We start from the raw sequence: 25,108 nt of genomic DNA, 5'->3' as shown, positions 1-25,108 counted from the left end.
ACTGGAAGTCCTTGCCAGAGCAATCAGGCAAGAAAAGTAAATAAAAGACATCCAAATAGTAAAGGGAAAAGTAAAATTGTCTTTGTTTGTAGACGATATGATCTTGCATAGAGAGAATTGTCAAGACTCCACCAAAAAAACTGCTAGAAGTAATCAATGAATTCAGTAAAGATGGATACAAAAATCAGCATCCAAAAAACAGCTGTGATTCTATACACTAACAACAAAACACCTAAAAAAGAAATAAAACAATCTCATTCATGATGAGATCAAAAATAATAAAATACTTAGGAATAAACTTAACCAACATGGTGAAATATCTGTATACTGACAACTATAAGAATTGAATGAAAGAAATTGGAAAAGATGAAACAAATGGAAAGATATCTCATGTCATGCATCAAGAGAATTGATATTGTTAAAATGTCCATATTGCCCAAAGCCATCTATATATTCAGTGCAATCTCTATCAAAATGCTCGTGATATTTTTCACAGAAATAGAATAAACAATTCTAAAATTTGTATAGAGCCACAAAAGACCCCGAATAGCCAAGGCAATCTTAAGAAAGAACAAAGCTAGAGGCAAACTATACTACAAAGCTACAGTAATCAAAACAGTATGGTGCTGACATAAAAATAGACACATGGACCAATAAAACAGAACTGATAGCCCAGAGATAACCCCCCACATATGTAGTCAAGTAATATTTGACAGAGGAGTCAAGAATATTCAATGGGGGGAAAGGATGGCTTCTTTAATAAGTGGTGCTAGGAAAACTGGATAACCACATGAGAAGAATGAAATCCTTCTATATGACACCACTCACAAAAATGAACTTAAAGGGATTAAAGACTTAAACTTAACACCTGAAACCATAAAACTCCCACAAGAAAACGTAAGGAGAAAATTCCTTGACATTGGTCTTGGCAGTGATTTCCTGGATAAGACACCAAAACTACAAACAACAAAAGCAAAAATTAATAAGCAGAACCACATCAAACCAAAAACTTCTGCGCAGTGAAGGAAACAACAATCAAAATAAAAAATATCATGTATTGAAAAAATATATATATTATGTATTGGATAAGGGGTTAATATCTAAAACATATAAAGAACTCCTACAACTCAACAGCAAAATCAAGCAATCCAATTAAAAACTGGACTGAGGGGGATCCCTGGGTGGCTCAGCAGTTTAGCGCCTGCCTTTGGCCCAGGGCGCGATCCTGGAGGCCCGGGATCGAGTCCCATGTCAGGCTCCTGGCATGGAGCCTGCTTCTCCCTCCTCCTGTGTCTCTGCCTCTCTCTCTCTCTCTCTCTCTCTCTGTCTATCATAAATAAATAAATCTTTAAAACAAACTGGACAGAGGAATTAAATAGTTTTCCAAAGAAGACATACAAATGACCAACAGGTACATGAAAATGTGCCCACCATCACTCACATCAGGGAAATGCCAATTAAAACCACAATGAGATATTGTCTCATATCTGTTAGAATGGCTACCATCAAAAAGACAAGTGATAACAAGTGTTGTCAAGAATGTGAATAAAAAGGACCCCTTGTGCACTGCTGGTAGGAATGTAAATTGGTGCAGTTACTGTGGAAAACAATATGCAGCTTCCTCAAAAAGTTAAAAATAGAACCACCCTATGATTCAGCAATCCTACTTCTGGGTATATATATCCAAAAGAATTGAAATCAGTATCTCATAGAGATATTTACATTCCTATGTTTACTCCAGCATTATTTCACAATAGCCAATATGTGGAACAACCTAAGTGCCCAGCAACAGAGGAATGGATAAAGAAGATGTTTTATATATATATATATACAACAGAATATTATTCAGCCATGAGAAAGAAGGAAATTCTGCATTTGCAATGACCTGGATGAAATTGGAGGGCATCATGCTAAGTGAAATAAGTTGGACAAAGAAATACAAATACTGTATAATCTCACATATATGTGGAGTCTATAAAAGCTGACCTCAGAGAAACAGAATAGAGTGGTGGTTACCCAGTGCTGGGATGTGGGGGACATTGAGAGGTATTGGCCAAAGTGTACAAACTTACAGTTACAAGATGAACAAGTTCTGGGGATCTAAGGTACAACATGGTGATTATAATATATACTTGATTGTATTATATACTTGAATATTGCTAGGAGACTAGATCTTAAATGTTCTCACCACCCCCCAAATCAATGGTAATTAAGTGACGGGACAGAAGTGTTAGCTAACCCTATGGTGGTAATCATTCTGCGATACATAAATGTATTAATTCAATAGTTCGTACATCTTAAACTTACACCATGTTAAGTGTCAATTATATCTCAATAAATGTGGAGAAAAAAAGAAATTGGCAAATTATTGAGGTTTAAGAATCCATTTATTTTGTATTCATCGTTATAAAACTTGATTCAGGGATCCCTGGGTGGCGCAGCGGTTTGGCGCCTGCCTTTGGCCCAGGGTGCGATCCTGGAGACCCGGGATCGAGTCCCACGTCGGGCTCCCGGTGCATGGAGCCTGCTTCTCCCTCTGCCTGTGTCTCTGCCTCTCTCTCTCTCTGTGTGTGACTATCATAAATAAATAAAAATTAAAAAAAAAAACTTGATTCAGTGAAATTTCATTGATGTATGCTAAAATGACTGGGTAAAAGGCTATAGGAGACAGCAGCCCGGGTGGCTCAGCAGTTTAGCGCCGCCTTTGACGCAGGGCATGATCCTGAAGACTTGGGATGGAGTCCCACATCGGGCTCCCTGCGTGGGGCCTGCTTCTCCCTCTGCCTGTGTCTCTGCCTCTCTCTCTCTCTGTCTCTCATGAATAAATAAAATCTTTTTTTTCAAAAAAAGGCTATAGGAGAAAATGAGATTCATATGGTCACAGAGTAAGCATTCTCCAAATGGGACTTCCTAGTTACAAAAGTAAAATGAAAACTTTACATTTACAACAGAGAAATCTGGTGATCAAACTTAATACCATCAGTAACAGGACAAACTGACAGTACCCACCGCTAATGCAAACGGGATGCAGAGTCACCTGTACATAGAACAGAGAGTAAGTGATAGTTCTGTATCAGCGTTAAATTCCTTGGATTTGTTCATTGCCTTGTATAGGTAAAAGGTTTTCTTGGGAAAAACATTTAAAAAAAAAAAAAAAACATTTTTTGGTGAATCATCACATCGTGATGTTTTAAACGTTTTACAATTTTATTGGTCATTATCTGTCAATAAAGCTGAAGAAACATTATAAATAAATATAAATAAAAGTAAAAATGAGCATGAATTGGGTTAGCCATCATTTCTTTATAAAAAGTTTTTTTTAATATTTTATTTACCTATTCATGAGAGACAGAGAGAGAGGCAGAAGCAAAAGGAGAAGCAGGCTCCCTGTGGAGCTGGAAGCCCCATGTGAGACTCAATCCCAGGACTCTGGGATCGTGTCCTGAGCCGAAGGCAGATGCTTAGCCGCTTAGCCACCCAGGTGTCCCCGCCAGCACTTCTTACCCAGCTATTCTGAGTGCATAATCTGTACCTCACACAGTAGCTTTGAAAATATCCTTGGTTACTTATACCTTGACTAATCTGCTAGCATAGTATAAAGAACATGGGACTTCTTCACCAGGAAAGTGTGCGCTGATGTTGACAGTTACACAGTAGGTGTGAGATAGTCCGTGCCTATCGTTTATCCTGTCCTCGGCCTCGATTTTCATCAACAGAATTGGGATAAAATAGCTACCTTTCAGTGTCCTAAGGGATTAGCTGAAGTGTATGTAAACTGTTTGGCATAATTGAAGGTGTTTTGCTAAATGTTAGCTCTTTTTTTTTTTTCAAAAATTTTATTTATGTATCCATGAGAGACACACAGAGAGAGGCAGAGACATAGGCAGAGGGAGAAGCAGACTTCCCTTGGGCAGCCCGATGCAGAACTCAATCCCAGGACCCCTGGATCACCACCTAAACTGACGGCAGATGCTCAACCACTGAGCCACCCAGGTGCCCCAACATTAGCTCTTCCTATCATTGGCATTTCTTTCAGGTAATGTCCTTTCCCCTTGTGGCAGCACTTGCCAACCCCCCAGAAGAACATATGCCCACATCTCTATCCATTTTCTAGACAGAGCAGATCATAACTGATTGACTCAGAACAATGGCCAAGACATAACCATGAGCATATGTCTATATTCACAATCATCTAACTGCAAAGTCAGAGCCTACAAAATGAGTGGAAGTGAAGAAAAGGGGGGGAGGAGTCATACTAGGGTTTCTTTGCCTTCGAGATTCTGTCTACAGCATGAGGTGACACTCATGCCTCATACCAGTACCATGAGGGTCACCAGGACATGAGCACAAAACTCAGTACTCAGTTTCCCCTTCCTCACCCATAAATCATGACCTGTGTGGCCTGCCACATGCAAAAACACAGAGAATCCCAGCCCCACCAGGGCAGAGCACATCCTTGCTTCATGAACCCACCCTTTAATACGAAGAAGATTAACAACACAGACACCAAGGATGCTCATTCATTTTTAATAGTCTAGCACAGTTTTAATAGTTCTTCCTAGGAATTACCTCCCAAACCCTCCCTCCCCCACAAACGATTCAAATACAACACCTACAAGAATTCACATTTCATAAATGTAATATTGCAAAAACAGGAGAACTAAGAAAAAAGCCTTTGTAGCCTTGAGATTAAAAGCAATGCTTAATCATTCTCTCGGTATCTGTTACTAAGTGCTAAATACTAAAAGCCAGAAAAGCTGTGCTGGCAGCTGGCAGCTAGCGGCTTGCGAGAGGAATGGATTTATGACGAGCACTTTTACATTCATTTTTCATCTCAGGACCAGGAGAACACAGGGCAGGGCTCTCTGTTTTGGTAACTACGATGTCATCAAGGTAAAAAACAAAACAAAACAAACCCCTGGAGACACATTTTCAGAGCAGCAGATGGAGTTGGTTTTACTTCTGTCACGGAAGTTAGAGAGGGCCAAGGTTCTCAGACTCCTTCGAACTGTGGTTCCCCCTCTTGCTCACATTCTGGTGTAAAGAATTGAAACTCTGGGCACCAGGGCCTTGAGTCAGAGTAATAGCACAATAAAAATTTGGTCAATGAATGAACTGAAACCTGGGGTGCAGTGTGAACAGGCTGGATCTAAGTTTCTCTGAGGAAAAAGCTTGCTGGGACATTTGGGGGAGGTGACATTCCCAAGGCAGGCCTGACTTGTCAGGACAGGCCTGCAGTGACTTGTGCAGCGTGGGAGCCCAGAGGAACAACGGAGTTCTCACTTTCTCACTACTTTATCCTGATCCTCGAAATATAACCCCCCCCCCGCCCCGCCCAGCCTCAAAATTCTCAGCTTCAATGCCATATGGAATCAAAATAAAATGAGTGTGTGTAAGCCTCCATCGGCTCCATCCAATACATACAAGATTGTGGAATCTGGGGTGAGACCCCCCACCTCTCTCCTTCCTTTTTGCCTTTTTTTGATTTCTCTCCCTCTCCTCCTCTTCTCTCTCCCTCTGCCCTTCCCCATTCCTCCTAACCCAGTTTTGTGTCCTTCCCCCAGCTCTCTTTCTTCCTCATTACCAAAGTTAAGTAGTTCTAAATACCTGTGGCTCCAGAGGGTGGGGCAAATAAAGCTGTTTTTAGTTTCCAGAAATAAGAGCGGTTCAAAGAAAAAAAAAAAAACCTGTTTCTGGCCACACTAACAGTGATTTAGAGACTCCCTGTTGAACTCATGGACATCTAGAACATTCTACTGGGTGTGAATTCATTACTTACACAGTAAGCTGGGGATTTTTATTTCTAGGACACAAATTTGATGATGATGTAACAATAAACCAGTCAGTAGTCACAAAAATAAGAGCCATTTTGTGTGTATATTTAAGTAAAACAAGGGGGTAGATGCTATTTAAAGCAGCTGGGCCTATCAGGTACACATTTGTCACAATTCTTAGTTTAAGGCTTTAAAATATTTCTACTCAGGCCTTGTATGGTTCTAAATATGTTTTCATTCATTCATTCAACAAACTTTCATTGAGTATCCACTCTGCCAAGCCTCATTGTAAATGCTGAGTAATACATTAATTCCAGGCTAATTAATTCCATTCCTTCTTCTGGAGGAAGAACCTCTGACCCAGTCGGTGTGTTGCTTTGCTAACCTGGAGTATATGCTCAGATGTCCATCCTGTCACTCTTGAGTGTTCAATCCTTCTTGGCATGTATTACCTCCTAAATATTTGCAAAATGTCATTCCATATGACATAATGATAACAAAGATAACACCAGATGGAAAATGAATGGTCACTCCCTGGGTTGTTGCTTCTTTTGGGGAGTATATGAGCTTATTTCCAGGCAGCCTGGGATCACGGAAAGACCGCCAAACAAACCCAGGGCTGCGTGGACTAGATCTGGTCCAAGCTTCATAATCTTTGGGAAGTTACTTCACCATTTTGCATCCCTATTTTTTTTTTATCCTAAACACTGAGTCCAGGAATCCTGTCCTACCTTTCTGTTTTTTTATAAATTTATTTTTTTATTGGTGTTCAATTTGCCAATATATAGAATAACACCCAGTGCTCATCCCGTCAAGTGCACACTTGTCCTACCTTTCTTTGGCATCGTTGTGAGTGAAACATGAAATCAAGTTTATAAAAGCACTCGGAAAACCATAAAGCCCCATGCAAATGCAAATTATCACTATCAAATAATCTTTGACATTCCTTTCAAGGAAAACCTTCCCCTTACAGTTTGATTTTTCTCTCTCTTTCTCTCTCTTTTTTTTTTTTAAGGTGGGGGGGGTGGAACTTACATCATCAACTAGCATTATTAGGTTAGGTACTTGGCAGCATAACCCACACTGATATCATGGAAGAGAGCAGTTAGAAGTTTTCCTTGTTGAAAATGAAATGCACTCCCCGAGGGCCAGACTCAGAGTTGGAGATGCACTGTTTACTGAGGGTTTCAGCCAAGGCTTCAGGTCCACAGAGAAAAACTCCTATTCTGGTGCTTTGGGGAAAGAAAGGAAAAATAAAAGAGTCAGGCTTTTGGATTACAAAGCACATGGGGGAACTTCCTCTTGATTTTTGGCTCCAGGGCAGAGTTCTCCCCCCCCCCCCGCCCCCCACTCCTGCTCCTTTGTCCTTCCCACTAACCCTGTGCGAGAGTGGTTCAGCCCTGTTTGTGGGGACAGCTACAGAAGGCAGTTGACTTCCCTGGGAAACCATATTCAAGTGGAGTTTGTAGAAATCTCTGCCACAGAGAAAACAGCGGCGAATCTGTGAGTTTGTGGACTAATTGCCTTCAGGGCTCTATGTCTCCAACCCGCTCCAGCATCTAGAAATCAGGAACACGTCTGCTTTCGGTTCACCGACTCTGCCAACAGCTGGGTGGGGCTTCATCCCTCTCTGTTTTAGATGCTAAAGCCTAGTTCCTCAGGGTGTGGTTCCAGACCAGTAGCCTCCTAGTCAACCTTTTAAAAATATAGATTCTTGGGGCACCCTGGTGGCTCAGTTGATTAAGCATCTGCCCTCGGCTCAGGTCATAATCCCGGGGTCCTAGGCTGGAGCCCTGCATGGGGCTCCCTGCTCAGCGGGGAGTCCGCTTCTCTCTCTGCCTCTCCCCCTGCTCAGGCTCAACAGCTCGCTCATTCTCTCTCTCAAATAAATAAATAAAATCTTAAAAAAAGAAGTGTAGATTCTAAGGCCCCACCCTAGACCTACTAAATCAGCATCTGCATTGTGAAAAGATCCCCAAGTGATTCATATGCTCATTAATGCATAAAAAGCAAAGGCCTAAAGGGTCTATTTGTGGTGATTTCTTGAGTTTCTCAAGTGTTGTAGCAAGGTAGAGGAGCCCCTCAAAGTTTCAGAATGGGTAGAAAGGACCTTAGGATGTCCGACAACTTATGATTCTAGACCCAAAACCTAAACACTGAACGTAGGGACGGTATCTCCCTAATAATAAAGGTAGAAATCATATTGAATTAAAAGAGATTTAGGAGCTGAAGGAAAAGAAGTGGGTTATGGCCCTACTTGGGGGGAGCAGGGTGCAGAAAGTCAGAGGTGGGGGGGCCCCCAAGCATCTTTGTTGATAATAACTCCAGGTAATTTTGGTGTGATTTAAAGACTCCCTCATAAAGTCCTGCATAACTAGAACCTTTTATGGGTTGTCAATATAGTCATCTGGGTGTATGTTAGTTTTCAGAATATACAAATCTAGCTGTGTTTGGGAGCTGGTGCTTCCGGCGGAGCACAAGCCTCAAGGACACCTTGCTGGGGGACTCCTTACTTTGGGTGTTGACTCGCAATCGTCTTGAATTCATTATCCCAGTTGGGTCGTCCATACAGGGTCTTTTGTTTCAGGCCCGTGATCACGTCTTTCTCCTCGTCATGGTGCACGGCAAAGTGATTGGCCTGTGGGAAAGGACATGAAGTCACAAAACAGAGACACACTGTACCAAAGCACAGATAGATTGACGTATCTCACAGGCCAAGCTCTCGCTAACCATATATATCTGAAGGCTAGAAGGTACATCAAGATGAATAAACCGGGTCTCTTCAGGCAATTTATAATCTAGAAGGGCCAACCTGGAAGTAAGAACATGAATCATCCTATTTGTAGAATAGGGTATCATGAGTGCCATGGGAGAGGCACAAATATCTCAGTGAAAGCTAAGAGAGTTGGCATGGGAGGATGGGAAGATTGCAGCCTGGCAGCACCTGACATCTTTGAAGGTGTGGGTAGGATTTAAATACTGTTTCACTGTTTTTCTCTCTGTTCTGCATGAGACTTTCTCTCTTCCCCCTAATATACTTACTCCCACTCCTTTAGGAGAATCACTAAGAACTAAAGTAACTACAGATTAAAATGCATTCATATTTTGGCAACATAATGACACAACAAATCAAGTCTAAAGCTAGTCTGTGTGTGTGTGTACATAGTCACGTGTTGTTTTCTGCTACCATTCTACCGGGCCTCAGCTCAACCAACAGATATTTTTCATAAAAGTGGTTAATTAGGGGCACCTGGGTGGCTCAGTGGTTGAGCATCTGCCTTTGGCTCGGATTGTGATCCTGGAGTCCTGGGATCGAGTCCTGCATCAGGCTTCCCACAAGGAGCCTTCTCCCTCTGCCTATGTCTCTGCCTCTCTCTCTGTGTCTCTCATAAATAAATAAAAACAAAATCTTTTTTAAAAAGTGGTTACTTAAATTTATTTAAAACTTGAATCAGATTTTAAATTCACTGGACAGGGGATAGATGATGGGGATGGAGGAGGTAAGGAAGGGTGACCACTCTGGTTTAATAATCCTATAAGGACCAGTTTCCTTGAGCAAAATAGTTATTTTTTTAAAAATATTTTATTTATTTATTCATGAGAGACACAAAGAGAGAAAGAGAGGCAGAGACACAGGCAGAGGGAGAAGCAGGCTCCACGTAGGGAGCCCGACGTGGGACTCGATCCCGGGTCTCCAGGATCAGGCCCTGGGCTGAAGGCAGTGCCAAACCACCGAGCCACCCGGGCTGCCCGAAAATAGTTATTTTTTGATGCAAATAAATTTCCCATTTAAAAAATTGTGCCTGGCTTTTTAAATCATAAAACTGCAAAGTAATTTGTATTTATAGATTTTTTTAATGTTCAACAATTTATCAATTGTGTATAACACCCAGTGCTCATCACATTTTTTCTCTGGGTTTCATTTTTATAGATTTTACCATTTATCAAATATTTGTTGTTGTTTTGTTTTTAAATTGCAGAAATGGCATCTTGAAATCCCTTTTTCTGGAGCAGCAAAGTTTACGGGTCATGTGTTCCTGGATCTACATTTGTAACAAGACTCTTCTAAGACTTGGAGAATCTATGATAAACAATACACCGAAACCCAAATGAGAAGTCCGTTTTCACAAGTACAAGGTGCATGTGAAACATGCCCAGGATGTGTGGCTATGGCCAGCTGAGACACCGGCCAGGGATAGGAGGAGACTCTTGCCTTGGCTCCTCATGCAGGGGGAGCTTATGCTGCTTATGCTGCTTCCAGGCCAAATTATTAATGTTTGCTTATTTAGGAAGATTTTACCCCCTAGGAATCAGTAACTTGTTTCAGAGTTTCCTAATCTCAGCACCTTTGTCACTTGAGGCCAGATAATTCTTTGTTGGGAGGGGTTGTCTTATAAATTGTTTTCATTGTTAAATGTCCCTGGATAGATAGATAAAACATGTTATGGATTATGCGTTATATGTTATATTACACACACACACATATACATACACATATGCTATATACATATACACATATGCACACAAATATATTTCATCTTCATTAAATATGTTTTGCTTTATTTATAAATAATAATCATAAACTAGTGGGAGTTCCTAAGAGTGCAGGCTCTGGAACATTCTGCCTCTGCCTCTTACTAGTTGGGTGCCCTTGGACAAATGACCTAACCTGTTCTGGGCTCTGGTTTCCTCATCTGTAAAGTGTGGATAATAAGAGTTTCTACTTCATAGGGCTATTTTAAGGATCAAGTCAGCCAATCTATGTAAACACTAATAAAAATACCTAGCAAATTATATATGCTTAATAACTATGCACAATTATTATTACTACTTACTAAATGCATTATGTATATGGTGAAATGCATATAAACATAAAATTAATGGAATATGTGTGTGTGTATAGATATAAAGATAGAAAGACAGAGAGAGAGAGAGAGAGAGAGAAAGACATAAAGAGAGGAGAAAGACAGCTAATATTTTCTTCCCATTACCCTATGGATCATCTTGTCCAGCTGGTTCAAGACCCCTGGTAGGAACGTGATTCTCACAAGGTCAAAGGCATGGCTCTTATATCCTTGTGGGCTCCTTAGTGCTAATCTGTTCCACAGATACCAACTTTGAATCTAGCCTCAAGAGTCTGAACATGTGGGGATATTGAGTGAGAGTGAATAGGCTGGATCACCAAATCCATTAACTCTTCTTGGTAAAAACAAAAAACAAAACAAAATGAAATGAAAACACAGTACACAAAACACGGCAATAACCAAAGGGAAGCAATCAGCCCCCGGGCATTGTGGGAAGGATCCGAGAGCCGGGATCTCTCCCTCACCTGAGACTCATCCCAGCCGGTGAGATAGATGTTATAGCTGAGGAAGCCAGCGTTGTTCCTCTCCTGCATCTGGGTTTCTAGCAGCTGCAGCAAGTCCGCAAACCACTCAAAGGCGTGCGTGTCCCGGCACAACCAGTAGAAGTATATCTGTAAGAGCAACAGATCATGAGGCAGATTATACTTAAATAGGCCTCATCAGAATGACATATGTATTTCTAACCTCCCCTCCCCCAACTTTTTCCTACAGCTCAGGATGCCTAGAAACAGAGGTTTTCAGAAAGCTCTGGACATTTCACAAGCTAGCTCACAAGAGCCTGCACTGGCCTTCACCCTGTGGGGCAGTAAATAAATAGCTCAGTCTCAGAAATACATGGCTTAGGAAAACAGTAGCTCACCACCTTCCTCCTGGGCCTGCTCTTGCCCACCTCACCTCCCTGGCTTCCTTTGTACCTCCTGTCAGAAAGACCAATGCCACCTAGGCTGGCAGTGGCTGCCACAGAACTACTCCACTGCCTGCTAATGCCAGACATTTCTGGGTTCCTAAGGGAAAAAACGCCCTTCTTCCCAAAGGTATGGCATTCCCATACCTTCCCATACCTCCCATACCTTCCCATACCTCCTCCATATAGTAAAGAGAGAAAGGGGAGAATTAAAAAGTCCCATACCGCCCATACCTCCCATACCTTCCCATACCTCCTCCATATAGTAAAGAGAGAAAGGGGAGAATTAAAAAGTCAACTTATGCTCCATGTCCCAATTAGAGGCTATCTCCAAAGTTATTAGAATGACTCATGTTTTATTCAAGATGTCCTTTATCGGGCTATGAAACCAAATTTACATGTGACCAAAAAATTGCCCTGGGAATTTATTTATTTTTTTAATGATTTTATGTATTTATTTATGAGAGAGAGAGAGAGAGAGGCAGAGACACAGGCAGAGGGAGAAGCAGGCTCCATGCAGGGAGCCCGACGTGGGACTCGATTCCCAGTCTCCAGGATCAGGCCCTGAGCCGAAGGCGGTGCTAAACCACTGGGCCACCCGGGCTGCCCGGCCTGGGAATTTATTGTGAGGAAATACCCATAAGAAAGTAAGTTTCATGAAAGGACATGTCTCCTGCCCTCCCCTTGCAAAAAAAAAAAAAAAAAAAAGGACTGGGGGACGGAAATGGACTCAATCTCAGTATCTAACACAGGACGATAGAACAATTGTTCTATATCCCCTCAAAGGAACATACAAGGATCATTAAAAAAAAAAAAAAAAAGATCATGACAAAGCCTGTGACAACACTGGAAAACACTGTTTTCCTAAAGCAGGACACGGAAGTATTCCTACTCAATATTTACAACTCCCCAAGAGTATGTAAACACGTAGGAAAACATCGGCAGAGGAGCCACAGAGGGCAGCTGCTGCGTTGGGGATGTGAATACTTTCTGCCCCAACTTCCTTTCTTCCCAGTTTCTACGACCGCCTTGCAAGTGCAGCATGTTACTTGCAACAGTAGGCCTGCTGACGCACGAGCACATCCGACGTGTGAACAGCCCTTTTAGGAGGTGTGGGTCTCTCTGGACCCAGCCGGAACTTGTCTTCACTTCCTTGGGTCTTGGTCAGCTCCGCCCCAAGGCTCTCAGCGGCCTCCCAGGGGTGGGGGTGGGGGATGCCCGCGCCCTCAGAAACCCTGAGGGCCTTACCTTTTTGAGCCTCAGGTTGGTGGCGTTATTGCAATATTTGTACCAGACCGACTTGAGAATAGATGCAAAGGGCGTGACCCCGATCCCTGCTCCCACTAACATCACCACCTCGTAGCTGAACACGTCTTCGCTGGCCGTGCCGAAGGGCCCGTCCACCGCTATCCTGGGGGGAAGCGCGAGGACGTGGTTACAGGGCTGCCTTGCGCTGCGGAGTCGGACACAGCTCGCCCCGGGCATGTGTGATGTGTCACATCGCCCCGGGACAGTGTCCTGGTGGGGCACTTTCTTCTATGAAATAGCTTTCAAGTAACCAACTCAGTGTCAACATTGTGGTTGGAAGTAAGAAGAGGAAGTCTTAGCTAACTGAAAATATTTGGTAACTCTCGGGGGTATTTTTTTCATCTCTCCACCCTTTGACCTATGCCCCCACACCCACAACCAACCCCCCCCACACAGACTCACACACACACAGACACACAGACTCACATACAGACTCATACACACGTACAGACTCTCACACACACGCACACACCTGTACTTCTTGCCAGGGCACCCCACACTTGAAATTCCTGCTTACTTTGCACACTGAAGTGAAGTGCGAATTTTCTGTCATAACATCTTCTAAGTTTAACACCTTCACTTCTCATTTGTCTATTCACTGAGTCAACCGACAAGCTTTTCTTTAGCATCTTCTAAGTGCCTGGCACCATCTCAGGCACGTGGGAAGAACGGGACAAAGTGAATAATATATGGCATTTACCCTCAAATAACATATGTCAATTAAATTTTAAGAATATATTTGATATACTAGAACTTAGTTTGTTAGAAAAGTTAATATACTTTGGCCTTGCCCCTTACATTTTGAAAGGAATTGGGGAATAGTCATTATTAATGTTGGATTCAAATATTTTATATTCCGCACAAGATTTATAAGTACATGCCTAAACACACTGCACACATAAAATGGGGAACACAGAAATAGCTACCTGTATTTGTAGAACTTGTGTGTTTGGTCAGACCAAGGAGACAGGGTAGTGAGAGGTGAGACAGGGGACCTATTTAGTGACATTCTTTTCCTGAACTCATACACTTTCATAAATATGCGCTTTGTACTTACTTAGGTAGTTTCCAAGCATCTTGAAACTCCTGCTTATCACAGCCACAAGCATTGAAAAGTCCTTCCGTCCAGTCCCCAACGATCCGAATATGGATGCTAAAGAAGTCTTCCTCCGGGGCAGAGGTCAGTGTGAAAGGGTGCCACTCCAGACTGGACACCTTGGGGCACTTGACAAAAATGTACTGTCCCACTTCCATCTTGAATCCTTTCTTCTTCATCTGTAGCTCAATGGTTTTGAAAGGGTGAGTGACCACCTTAAACACATAAAACATGTGTCTGGAAACTACACTTTCCCCAAATACTTGCCTTTTCACTGACCACACAGACAAAAGGTTGAGCGAACATGCCCACCAACATCTATTCTTCAGGGCCAACGCAGCCTTTCCTCCAACAGATGTGGCCCTCATTCAGAGTTGCCCTCGGCTGGAGCCCACGGCGTACGATGAGCAGGGGTACAAAGGACTGGCCCCTGGGTGGCTCAGTGGCTGAGCATCTGCCTTTGGCTCAGGTCGTGATCCTGGGGTCCTGGGATCCAGTCCCGCACCAGGCTCCCCCACGCACCAGGCTCCCCCTCTGCCTATGTCTCTGTCTCTCTCTGTGTGTCTCTCATGAACAAATAAAACCTTAAAAAAAAGGACTGGCCCTGTCCTCAACTTGAGACAACTCCCAGACGTCATCCCAACCCCCTGCCCTCCTTGTAGGATCAGCTGAGGCTGCAGCTGCAACCACCCAGAATCATTCATTTCCTCCCCAATTTCTGATTTTCTTTTCTTTCACAGGTTCATCTCTTGAGAACACATCCCAGAAACCTTCTGTCTGTGATTGTTTGTCTCAGAGTCTTGTCAGGGAGTCCAGCCTAAGACACCAGCCTATTGTGATATTTTTTTTCTCCCAGAAGTCAAGGCAGGTCCTAGGAACAGGAAGAAGAGATGGCTCTCTGCCGGGCCTTCCTGTCTCCTGGGGGATGCTCGAGAGCCTTGGCAGCTGGAGAGAAGGAGATCCCCTGGGCTGGCTATTTAGCAACATCCCACAAGCCAAGCCGCATGTACTGATCTATCTTTGTTCTGACTCACACCTTGGATCTGCCTTGGAATCCACCTGATTCTGCCTGTCTACATTTCCACCGACCCTGGAAGTACACTCTCTGTCTCCCCCAAAGCACACCCCATGGCCATCCCCATTCTCCATGTGTGCAAGGGCATGGCATCTTTGTTTACAACAGCAAAAACTGAAAACGGTCCAAACGTCCAGCAGCTGGTGAGGTGGTAAATAACTTTTACAAAGAAAGCACAATAAAAAGATGTCATTATAATACAGAAAGTAATATGCTGTTTCTGGGACGATTCCTGAGATACACGGGACTTTCTATGTACAACTGGAAAACCAACCAAGGCACATCAAAGGAATAGAAGGAGCAATAGAAACAACATAGCAGCTTCCTAAATGTTGACTGACAGTGCTGAGCTTTTCCCTCCGTGAGTGAAGAGGGATAAGATGGGAAACCCTTTTGCTAAACATCGCCAAGCATTTCCCAAACTTGTGATTTCAGTCCATCTTAAATGATAAAGCAGTACCCAATGTCCTTTCATCACTAAAATAAAGAGACCTAAAGCTTCGTTTTGGAAACAGAAAATAAAAATTGACAAAAATTATTTTGAATATGGTGTTCACTGTGTCACAACTTTGTGTGGTGAGAAAACTTTTCCCCCGTTGCAATTTTGCTGCCACAGGTGCAATTGGGATTCAACTCCATAAAATGCACTAGTGGAATGGACATTGGAATACTTTGGGATGACACCTTGTTTCTTACTTGTTTTTGAGAAGAAAACGAGTATTTGTTTTTATGAGTAGAAAATGATTCTTTGCTCCACGGGAAAACAAAGTTGCCTTTAAAATATGTTTAAAGGAAATACTTGCCTGCTTAGTCAGGTCTAGCCTAGTAAGGGAAATTTTGTGGCAGCCCTTCTTGCTCTTCTGTGGGCTTTTTCTTATAATACAGTATAAGTAAAAAAGGAGAACTGCTGTAGCTTCCTATATTTCAAGATTTCCAGTGCCAGCTGGACTAACTTTACTGTGGCCTTCCACAGATGCCAAGAGAGAAAAGCTAGGGTGGAGGACAAGAAGAATTCAGTGTTGTGCACGAATAGCCCGTAGTAGCTTTTAGTAAACACTTTTTAAACTGTATTTAATGGAATTAAATTGTATTTGATAGGGGCACCAGGGTGGCTCAGCGGTTGAGCGTCTGCCTTCGGCTCAGGGAGTGATCCCGGAGTCCTGGGATCCAGTCTGGCATCGGGCTCCTCGCGGAGAGCCTGCTCCAGTCTCTGCCTCTCTCTCTATGTCTCTCATGAATAAATAAAATAAAATCTTGAAAAACATTTAAAAATTTATTTGATAAAACTAGTTTTGCCTGTTGTTTCCTGAAATGACAACCAGGAGTTTCTATCTATTGAGTTGGGTATTTAGAGTAATGAGAAGCAGCACAGAAGCATGGGGAAAAAGTTGTCATATTCCTGGAGTTAGCAGACTCAATTCTGGATGCAGTTTAGTTACTAATTTCCTTGAGACTTTGGGTTCTTCAGCTGTGATATTCTATGATTATATACACAGCACAGAAAAGGAGGTAAAGAGAGGCCTGGAAAATTATCTCAACCTCAGTCACTCCTGCCCTTGGCTCCCTGGTTCTTTTGGCATCTGAGTATTTTAAGGCTCAGTGTGTACCCTTTCGAAATCATGTGTTTTGCTTCTTCACTCTTATCTGCTCACATCATCATTGTGTGTTCCTCCTCCCTTCTACACACGCACGCACATATACACACAGATTCGTGCACGCAAAGCAATCAGCTTTATTTTGCAACAGAAAATGTTAACTTGTACTTCCTCCAGCTAAAAAGTCCAATCATTTGATTATCAAGCTAAGTACACTGAAATAAACTGTTGGTCTTCTCTCTGTCCTATGTTTAATTAAGAAACTAAGAGGAAGCCAGCTCCGAGCAATGCTATAGGGAACTTGGGTAAACATGATATAGTTAGATACTGTTAGTAATTCCCAAACCAGACCATACCTTGGTGATGACCACTTTCTGTTGAGATCGCCAAAACCGTACCAACCTCTCACAGAGATACAGAAACATGGGACCCACTATCCATTTCCAAGTCTGTAATCAGAGCAAAACATGAAAACACGGTGTGTTAAGGGGTAATAGCTGATATAAGATTCATGGGGACAAAACATTTTAGAAGTCAATCTTTGTAGGCTTGTTTAAATACTCAGGATCACATTCATAAATTTCTAATACAACAGAATGCATGAAAAATATCTAAAATTAAAATAAATTTTTGAGCCAACGCAGATGAACATTCTCCTTAGCCATATTGGGAAACTTTATCTACAGTATAAAACTTTCCCAAGAGGAACTGCTCACAAGAATGAGATTTCCTCCTGGTGTTGCAATAGAAGTTGCAGTGACCCTACAGCGGAGTAAGATTAGTTTCAGAATTAATATTTCTCTTAAGGATAGCATTTCAACAACACCATATTTTTTAATGCAACATTGTAGTTGCTTTCTCTCATCCTTGTAGCCAAAGCTTAATCTTTTGCAAGATAAGAAATTTCATCCAAAGAATTTAGCTGTTTCTCCAATATCCTGGTAAGTTCTAGGAGCTGTGCAATGCACCTGCCGAAGAGGGACAAGCCCAAAGATTTTCAGATTTTTTAGATTCTCCTCCCATCAGAATCTTCAGTGTTTCACAATACTGGAATCACCTTGTAGTACTTCTAACTATATGAAAACCTTTAGGATAAGCAAATCCATCCTGGGACTTCATCAGTTAGGTTCCTAGTTTAATACCTGAAGTAGCAAACAGTTTTAGAAAGCAGAATCATTTAAAAGATGGCATTCCAGAATGGATTTCAAAAAAGAAAAATAAAATTACAGAGTGCTTGCTACAGCCTCACATATGATCTTTCTATTACATTTTTTTTGAGAAACTTTTTATTGGAAGTTGAGAGCACCTGAATGTCCCCACCTCCAGCCAAAGTGGAAGGATATCTGCTCTGAAAGTCAGAAATATTCTGCTGCTGGCCTTTGTCTTCATGGGACAGGTTTTTAAAACAGGCTGGCATCATGCATTTACTTCCTGGGGGCCACAATGGGGTTCCATTGAATGGAGCAAGGTCTTGGACATTGCCTCTAATCCCAGAAACCCAGAAGCTCCTTTGAGGTAGATGCCTGTTAAGGTAGTAGTACACTGATTCCAGCTGTCTTCAAGGAAATGTGCCTTCCCCTAACCCATAAGAGGACCCTCGATGCAGTTCCTTTTTTAATCCCTTTTTTTTTTTAATCAATAGATGTCTGCATGTAGTGGGAGCAGTTCACTGATACATCTCGTTGCTTTCATTAATGAGCAAGGATCCTTAAAGATGTTAAGTCCTTGGACAGCAGACTGTGTCTTAGAGAAAGAAAACTCCTATGTTAAGAGTGTAGAAAAAAGAAAGGAGATAATGGGATGGGACATTTGCCTTTATATTATACTGTGCTTAAAAAACAACAACAACAACAATCCTGTTCAGAAGCCCTATACAGGGGATCCTTGGGTGGCTCAGCGGTTTAGCGCCTGCCTTCGGTCCAGGGCATGATCCTGGAGTCCCAGGATCAAGTCCCATATCGAGCTTCCTGCATGGAGCCTGCTTCTCTTGCTGCCTATATCTCTGCCTCTTTCTCTCTCTGTGTGTCTTTCATGAATGGATAAATAAATCTTAAAAAAAAGAAGCCCTATACAAATGTTGATTTTTACCTAGTTTTATACCAATGGTTAGCATGATAACCAATAAAGTACATTACTTGTCAATGGAGGAAAAGGTATGAAGAACACAGGGCCCACTTCTCACTCAGTGGAGTGGAGATACCAAGATTTCACAAAATGGAACTTTGCAGAGCACCCAACAAGAGCTCCCAACAGAGGTAAATATTACAGCATGTTTCCCCTTGGTCATCCTTGCCACACTCCTGCTCCACATGCAAAGCCAATGGGCGTTGGTCTGAACCTGGCTGTCCAGCATCCTTTGTATGGTATAGACATGCCTCCTGATGGTTAAAGGCAGCCCTATGTGTCACTTCATCAATTTCCTTCCCAGCTTTGAAAGCTGTATAGAAAGTCTTATTTCTGGGGGTTCCTGGGTGGCTCAGTTGGTGAAGCATCTGCCTTCAGCTCAGGTCGTGATCTCAGGCTTCTGGGATCAAGCTCCACATTGGGCTCCCCACTCTGCAGGGAGTCTGTCTCTCCCTCTCCCTCTGCCTGCCCCTCCCACTGCTTGTGTGCTCTCTCATTCTCTCTGTCAAATTTATCAATAAAATCTTTAAAAATAAAAAAAGAAAGTCTTACTTCCTGGTATCTGAGGAGACTTTTAGCTCCTTCTAAGTGATTATCTGAGCTATCCAACTTATCTCAGAATGGATCCCTGTGGAAATCATTAACTGTTATTATTGTGGCCCTCACATCTGGAAGAGAAGAGATGGAATTTCTTCAACAGCACTTTCAAAAACAATGCTCTTCCATGTTTTATATCAGGATGTTCATAATAGTCCAATGCAATCCTTACTCTTTAAGAAATAATTCTAGACAGTAAGTAGAGAAGAAAAAAGTCAATACTTCTAACATTCTAGTAGTTCCCCGGCATTCATAATGGACATCTCTATGGCATTTGTATGTATTTCTTAGACACAGGTTAAAGATTGTTGGTAATGAAATTGTAATAGTAACAATGAACTGTACATACCATAGGAGGGTTTCCAGCGAACTGTGGGATTGGACAGTCAGGTATTTTTCCCCATTGTGAGATATTGTCCGCACAAACTTTATAATTGTGTTCCAGTCTACTCGCTGCAGTCTGCCCACGTACAATTCGCCTGGGGAGGAAATGTAAGTCCAGACCATTTAGTAGAAAGAAATTAAGTTCTTATATTTTTGAGATTCTAAGAACATCTCAAGTATTCTAGTATGGATCCTGTACTTTCTATTTAACAGTTATATCTTATTGATCCCTGAGTAGATTTGAGAGAAAATATGTCTTCTTCAGCAATAGAAAAAAAAAACCATATGTACGATGGCACAAGAATATGTAGATTTTGGATCATCAATATGTGTTTTCTCAAAGGAAGCATTTGTGCTTCTGCTTCAAGATTATTTTCATTTATAAGCAAGCAAGCAAAAAACAGGAAAACTGCAAATCTAACAGAGCAAGTCCCATACAGTGCCCTTCTGCAAATTACAAAAAGATGCCCCCGCCCTGCCCCTGTGAAGACAGTCCCAGAAGCACACAAGTTGGCCCCAAAGCATGGGCTAGTAGTACGCCCCACAGATAGGCACCCCTGTGTGGGGGACAGTCCATACTGTCACACAGTAGCTCTGAGGTTTAGTCCAAGTGCTTCATTTGTTGTTCCAAAATTGTCTAAATTAAAATCAAAAGGTCAAAATCAATTTAAGGGTACCTTGTGGAGATTGTGACATTCTCAGAGCTATCAACACTAATGGTATGTCCTTTGAGGTGCTCAGAACCCATTCATTTCAATTCCATAAATTGTAATTGCAGCAACTGCTAACACACAAGATGATGTGAGTTTAGTGGGAACAGAGGAAGGGAGGCATAGAGTCAGGTAAGTCATGTTCCCAACCTCAAGGAACATAAATGGCAGGGTCTTCAGAATATATACTAAGAAGAGACACAGAAGGCCTTTTGCCATAGTTGTATGGGGGACCTAACATGTATTGTGCCACTTGATATATTCTGTGACTGTTTTAATTCAAGGCTGTTAACCATTTTTTTTCTATCCCTAGGTCTTGGGGCAGAGAATTACCATGTATTGAGCATTTATTATGTGCCAGGCCTGGGGTAAGTTACTCTACACAAATTATCTCAGTTGACCCTCATAACAAGCCTGAATGGTAGGTATTGGCACCCCCATTTAGCATATGAGAACATAGAGGCTTAGAGAAACTAGTAACTTAGAAGCAGAATGATTGCGAGAAAACAGTTTTGGGCCTGAGTCAGACAGCCTTGGTTTCAAATCCCAGGTCCACCCCTGGCTAGTTTGGTGGTCTTGGGGAAGTTATTCAACTTCTTCTGAGCTTCACTTTCTTCAGCCAGAAAATAGGTTTAGCCATACTTAATCAAAGGTGTACTTTAGCGACCAATTGGCCTGATGCATAAAAAATGCCAACACAAGGTAAAAATACAACAAATGATAATTATCAAAGTCCCTAATGCCCAAGTTCACGTGGAAAGGAAGTGTAAGGAAAGAAAAAAAAGGATTCTCCCTTCTTCTCACTGCCAGGACCAGAAGTCAAAAAACCTGGGTTTTAATCCCAGTTCAGCCGCTGCCTGGCCATGAGACTGTGAGCAATCAGCCAACCAGTGTAAGTAGCAGATTGTCTTCAGATGGAGAGTGGGGCAGATCTATCTCCTCTGCTCCAAAGGGAAATGCATAGTTGTGAAACTATACAAGCAGAAAGAAAGTGGTGGAATCACTAAGCTAGAGAGGAAAAGGGATTCAGTTTTTGTCTCTAGGGTTCTCTGAAACAGCTGGATTATGACCAAATCTCACTTAAAGGTATTTGATTGCTTGAGGAGAGTCAAGAGATTGTCTACGCAGATTTTTCAGTGGTTGCCTAATGCTGCTTCTTCTCACCCTTCCCCTTTTCACACTCAGGTCTTAGTCACCTCGAGGCTAACTTGGCTCCCAGCAGAGAACATCAAGCAGAGCCTTGAGCATCTGCTCTCTTCACACTGAGTTATATGGAGACCCAAACTCACCAGGGAACTCCCCCAGCCTACTTTTGTGTGCAGGTGTGAGAATCAGCTGGTGTGAAACAGCATAAAAGGGAAACTGGGTAGTAAATAGGATTCCCAGTAAGACGAACTGTCTACCACACATGCAGGCACTGTGAGTCTCTATGAGAGTATTTGTCTGCTGGTGGTCTGCTTTACAACACCTGGGCTCCGATCCTAGCTCTGCCACTTACAAATTGAGTGACTTGGGCTATATCTTTTACCTTTGTTAGCCTGTTCCTTTGTCTACAATTTCCCCAGGAAATGGGGATGTAAGAGCATCTCTACCTAAGGGAAACATTTCATGTCTATAACAAATGCTCAATAGAAGTGAGCTCTTACCTTTGTCATATTAGAATGCTGGAAGGCAATAATCATGCATTTTTCCTTCTAGTATTCCCCCACTGTGCCTGAGATCAGTCCTCATACACAGTAGGCAATCAATAAATGTCCAGCTTGAATTGAAGCTCATTGAACTACAGCAAACCCCTTCAGCTGATTAATCATTAGCCCCTCCAGTTTGGGAGTGTCTAATTTAATTAAGCCATAAGAAACATCATTGCAGACATCCAAGACCCCTCCAGCACCCTTAACGTGTTTTACACACTTGCAGAGGTACTCAAGCTTTGGTCTATTTTTTATAGCTTGCTAGAAATAAATACATTAATAATAGCTGTTATTAAATTACTTCAGAAATAATAGCTATTAATCGGGTACAAGAAACTAAAATTCTGCTGAGTGGTCTCTATCAGACTGACCTCTGTGGGCCCCTCCTCATTTTCCCTCAGCAGACAGGCTAACCACAAACAGACAAGGAGATCACAGTGCCTCTAACAGCATCACACCTGGAAATGGAAGCACTTAAAGGACTTCACCTCAGAGATGAAACACTCACTCAGCTCCATGGATGGCGAGTCCGATGAAGAAGATCACGAAAAGATGGTGTGTGTACCAAAACACTTCAAAGTAAGACCTCCGGATGGTTTTGGTGGAAGAGGTGATAATTAATATGAGGCACAGTGTGATGACAATGCCAGTGATGCCGGCCAACAGAGTCACAGCCACGTATAGACCTCCTTCAGGATTCTGTAAAATATAAACACACACACACACACACACACACACACACACACACATTACTCACAGGCTCTTAAATGCAGGACTATCTATTTATAAAATGTCCAGTGTACAGAGCAACAGATATTTTCAATCCCCCTTAGATAATCCTAACCATCCCTCACAGAGTGATATACACTTGGAATAGATATTTCTCAATTTAAAAACATCTTATGTGGTTGAGGTGTCATAGGAAGTACTAATCAATATACTGAAATAGTTCTGAAGGAGTGTCTAATAAAGAACATTGGTGAGCTATAAGATGTCCTAAAAGGGTCTGAAGCTCCTTCTTCCTTTGGTCTGGAAAAGGCCATGGTTCTTAGCCTGCAAATGTATTGTGGGCATGCCTACCATCTCAGGCGGGGTTCCCCTGAAGCAGATAGACATTGAGATGAGGATTCATGAGCAAGTGATTTTTAAAAAGTGTGCTCCAGAAGAGACTGGTAAGAAGATGGGTTATAGGACAGGAAAGAGAAAAAAGTCAAATAAGAGGGTGATCTTAGGCCAAGTCTTTAGAGAGGGTAGCTTCAGCCTGATGCTGCTGAGGAATGATGGAGGGTGAGTCATGCCTCAGAGTTCATCCTGACTCAAGGCAAGGAAGCTGGGCTTTCGTGGCCTGTGCCCATCAGTTATTGGCTAACAGCTGCCCACAGAGAGGTAGCCTTCCAGGCCCTTCCAGATCTCTGAGCTTGTGGGCAAAAGGACTCCCTTAGAAAGGAGAAAGAAACCCAGGTATCAGAAATTGAAAGTGGAAACACAGAAAGGTGGAGGGAACACAGACATAGTGCAAGTGGTTCAAAGAGATCCAGGCAGAGCATGGCAGTTGGCTCACCTAGCGTGTTCACATTGCCTTCCTTCTGTATCATTGTACAATGAGCAATAGGAAAGAAAAATTATCCCAGGCATTACAGAAAAGGAGTTTGTTTACTTTTATGCAAGGTTATTTTTTTTATGTTAGCCTGAGGAGAATGATTTCTACAAAGTTACGCGACTTTTCTGATCATCTTTTCTAAACACGAGGAACCGTATTTGGAATTTGGTGTATGATTTTGTGACTTGGCCATCCCCCCCAAGCCATTGGGCACATGAAGATGACTTGGAGCTTCTCCGTCTGAGTGTAGGAAGCTTTAGCAACTGCTGGAAGGGAAGCAGTCCTTGCTGTGGCTATCCCAAATGGCTGCCCCTGGAAGACCACAGAGTTACTCCCAGTGCATTCAGCTGCTCATGGATGATAATCAGCAGACATAGGCCACCCCTCAGATGTTATAGGCAAGAGAGAAGAAAAGTGCCTCTACTGGCTGGCCTGGGACTAATACCAAGGCGGGAGTGTTCCCTATTTCACATGAACAATTTCATAGTACATCAGATGACGTCATTCTGTGACCGTGGGGGAGTGAGACAAAAACAAGACCACTCCAAAATTATGTCAGAGCCAAGACAACAACACAAGTGACTGCTGCCAAGATACCCAATTCTCGAAAGACCTCCCCCCAATTCCTGACCATACCTGAGGCAGAGCAACTCCTTGCTTTCTTAAACCCCTCCAAAACCACCTAACACAAGTCCATGTCCTACAACAAGCCTCTATTAACACCTTCTTGGAATGTCCCAGACTTTCTCATGGTGGGAGGCCTCTTTTGCTGCAGTAAGTAATAACTCAACTTTGTTTGACTAGACGTGTGTTCTTGTCTTTCTTTTTTTTTTTTTTTTTTTTTTTTTTTTTTTTTTTTTTTTTTTTTCTTGTCTTTCTTTGATGGTGGGCATTGTCATGGCTGAGCCTGAGTTAGTCCAGATGCCACAGGTGGGCCTCAGGAACCGGAAACCATCTAGAGACCCTCCACACATGGAGTCGGGAATGTGGGGGACATCTTCTCTGTACCCACATTCTTAGAAACAACAGGCAGGCTCATCCCACTGACAGTTAGTCAACCTTTGTCATTGTTGTTGTTCTGCCCAAGTGGAGTTCTTCACTCACTGAAATCTAGTCTCAGTTTTAATGGCCTAGGGAACATCTGCATTAGGAAAGAGGGGCCTTACCTTGATTCTCCTTCGAGCAAAATTGAGGTAACTTTCACCAGGATTATCTCCAAGGTTAGAGAGTGCTATTGAGTAAATGTCAGAATTGTTGACTCGCGCATTCACACACCACTCCACATTAAATAAGTGGGCAATGGTATGAATTGCTGAAGAGGAGAGAGAAGAGAAACAAACAAGGTGAAGGGTGAGCACAATTTTACTGTAAGCTGGGTTTCTGCC

The 25,108-nt window shown here is 42.4% G+C and overlaps 1 protein-coding gene across 1 annotated transcript in view; it reads right to left on the bottom strand.

Annotated features, from left to right (window-relative positions):
* Window positions 1-4,511: 4,511 nt before the first annotated feature.
* CYBB (cytochrome b-245 beta chain) overlaps window positions 4,512-25,108 on the bottom strand; it is a 36,974-nt gene continuing 16,377 nt past the window's right edge. Inside the window, exons 5-13 of the mRNA XM_026012198.2 lie at window positions 24,890-25,035; window positions 22,632-22,822; window positions 19,688-19,817; window positions 16,974-17,066; window positions 13,909-14,162; window positions 12,792-12,954; window positions 11,104-11,250; window positions 8,288-8,412; window positions 4,512-7,006 (exon numbers count right to left, since the gene is read on the bottom strand). Of these exons, the coding sequence (XP_025867983.1) occupies window positions 6,880-7,006; window positions 8,288-8,412; window positions 11,104-11,250; window positions 12,792-12,954; window positions 13,909-14,162; window positions 16,974-17,066; window positions 19,688-19,817; window positions 22,632-22,822; window positions 24,890-25,035 (1,376 nt within the window). The 3' untranslated portion in view covers window positions 4,512-6,879. The remainder of the gene's footprint in view (window positions 7,007-8,287; window positions 8,413-11,103; window positions 11,251-12,791; window positions 12,955-13,908; window positions 14,163-16,973; window positions 17,067-19,687; window positions 19,818-22,631; window positions 22,823-24,889; window positions 25,036-25,108) is intronic.

The sequence above is a fragment of the Vulpes vulpes genome, chromosome X, assembly GCF_048418805.1.
Source record: "Vulpes vulpes isolate BD-2025 chromosome X, VulVul3, whole genome shotgun sequence".
Taxonomy (NCBI): domain Eukaryota; kingdom Metazoa; phylum Chordata; class Mammalia; order Carnivora; family Canidae; genus Vulpes; species Vulpes vulpes.
The sequence above is the reverse complement of the archived record's forward strand: the minus strand, read 5'-3'. Positions and strand labels throughout refer to the sequence as shown.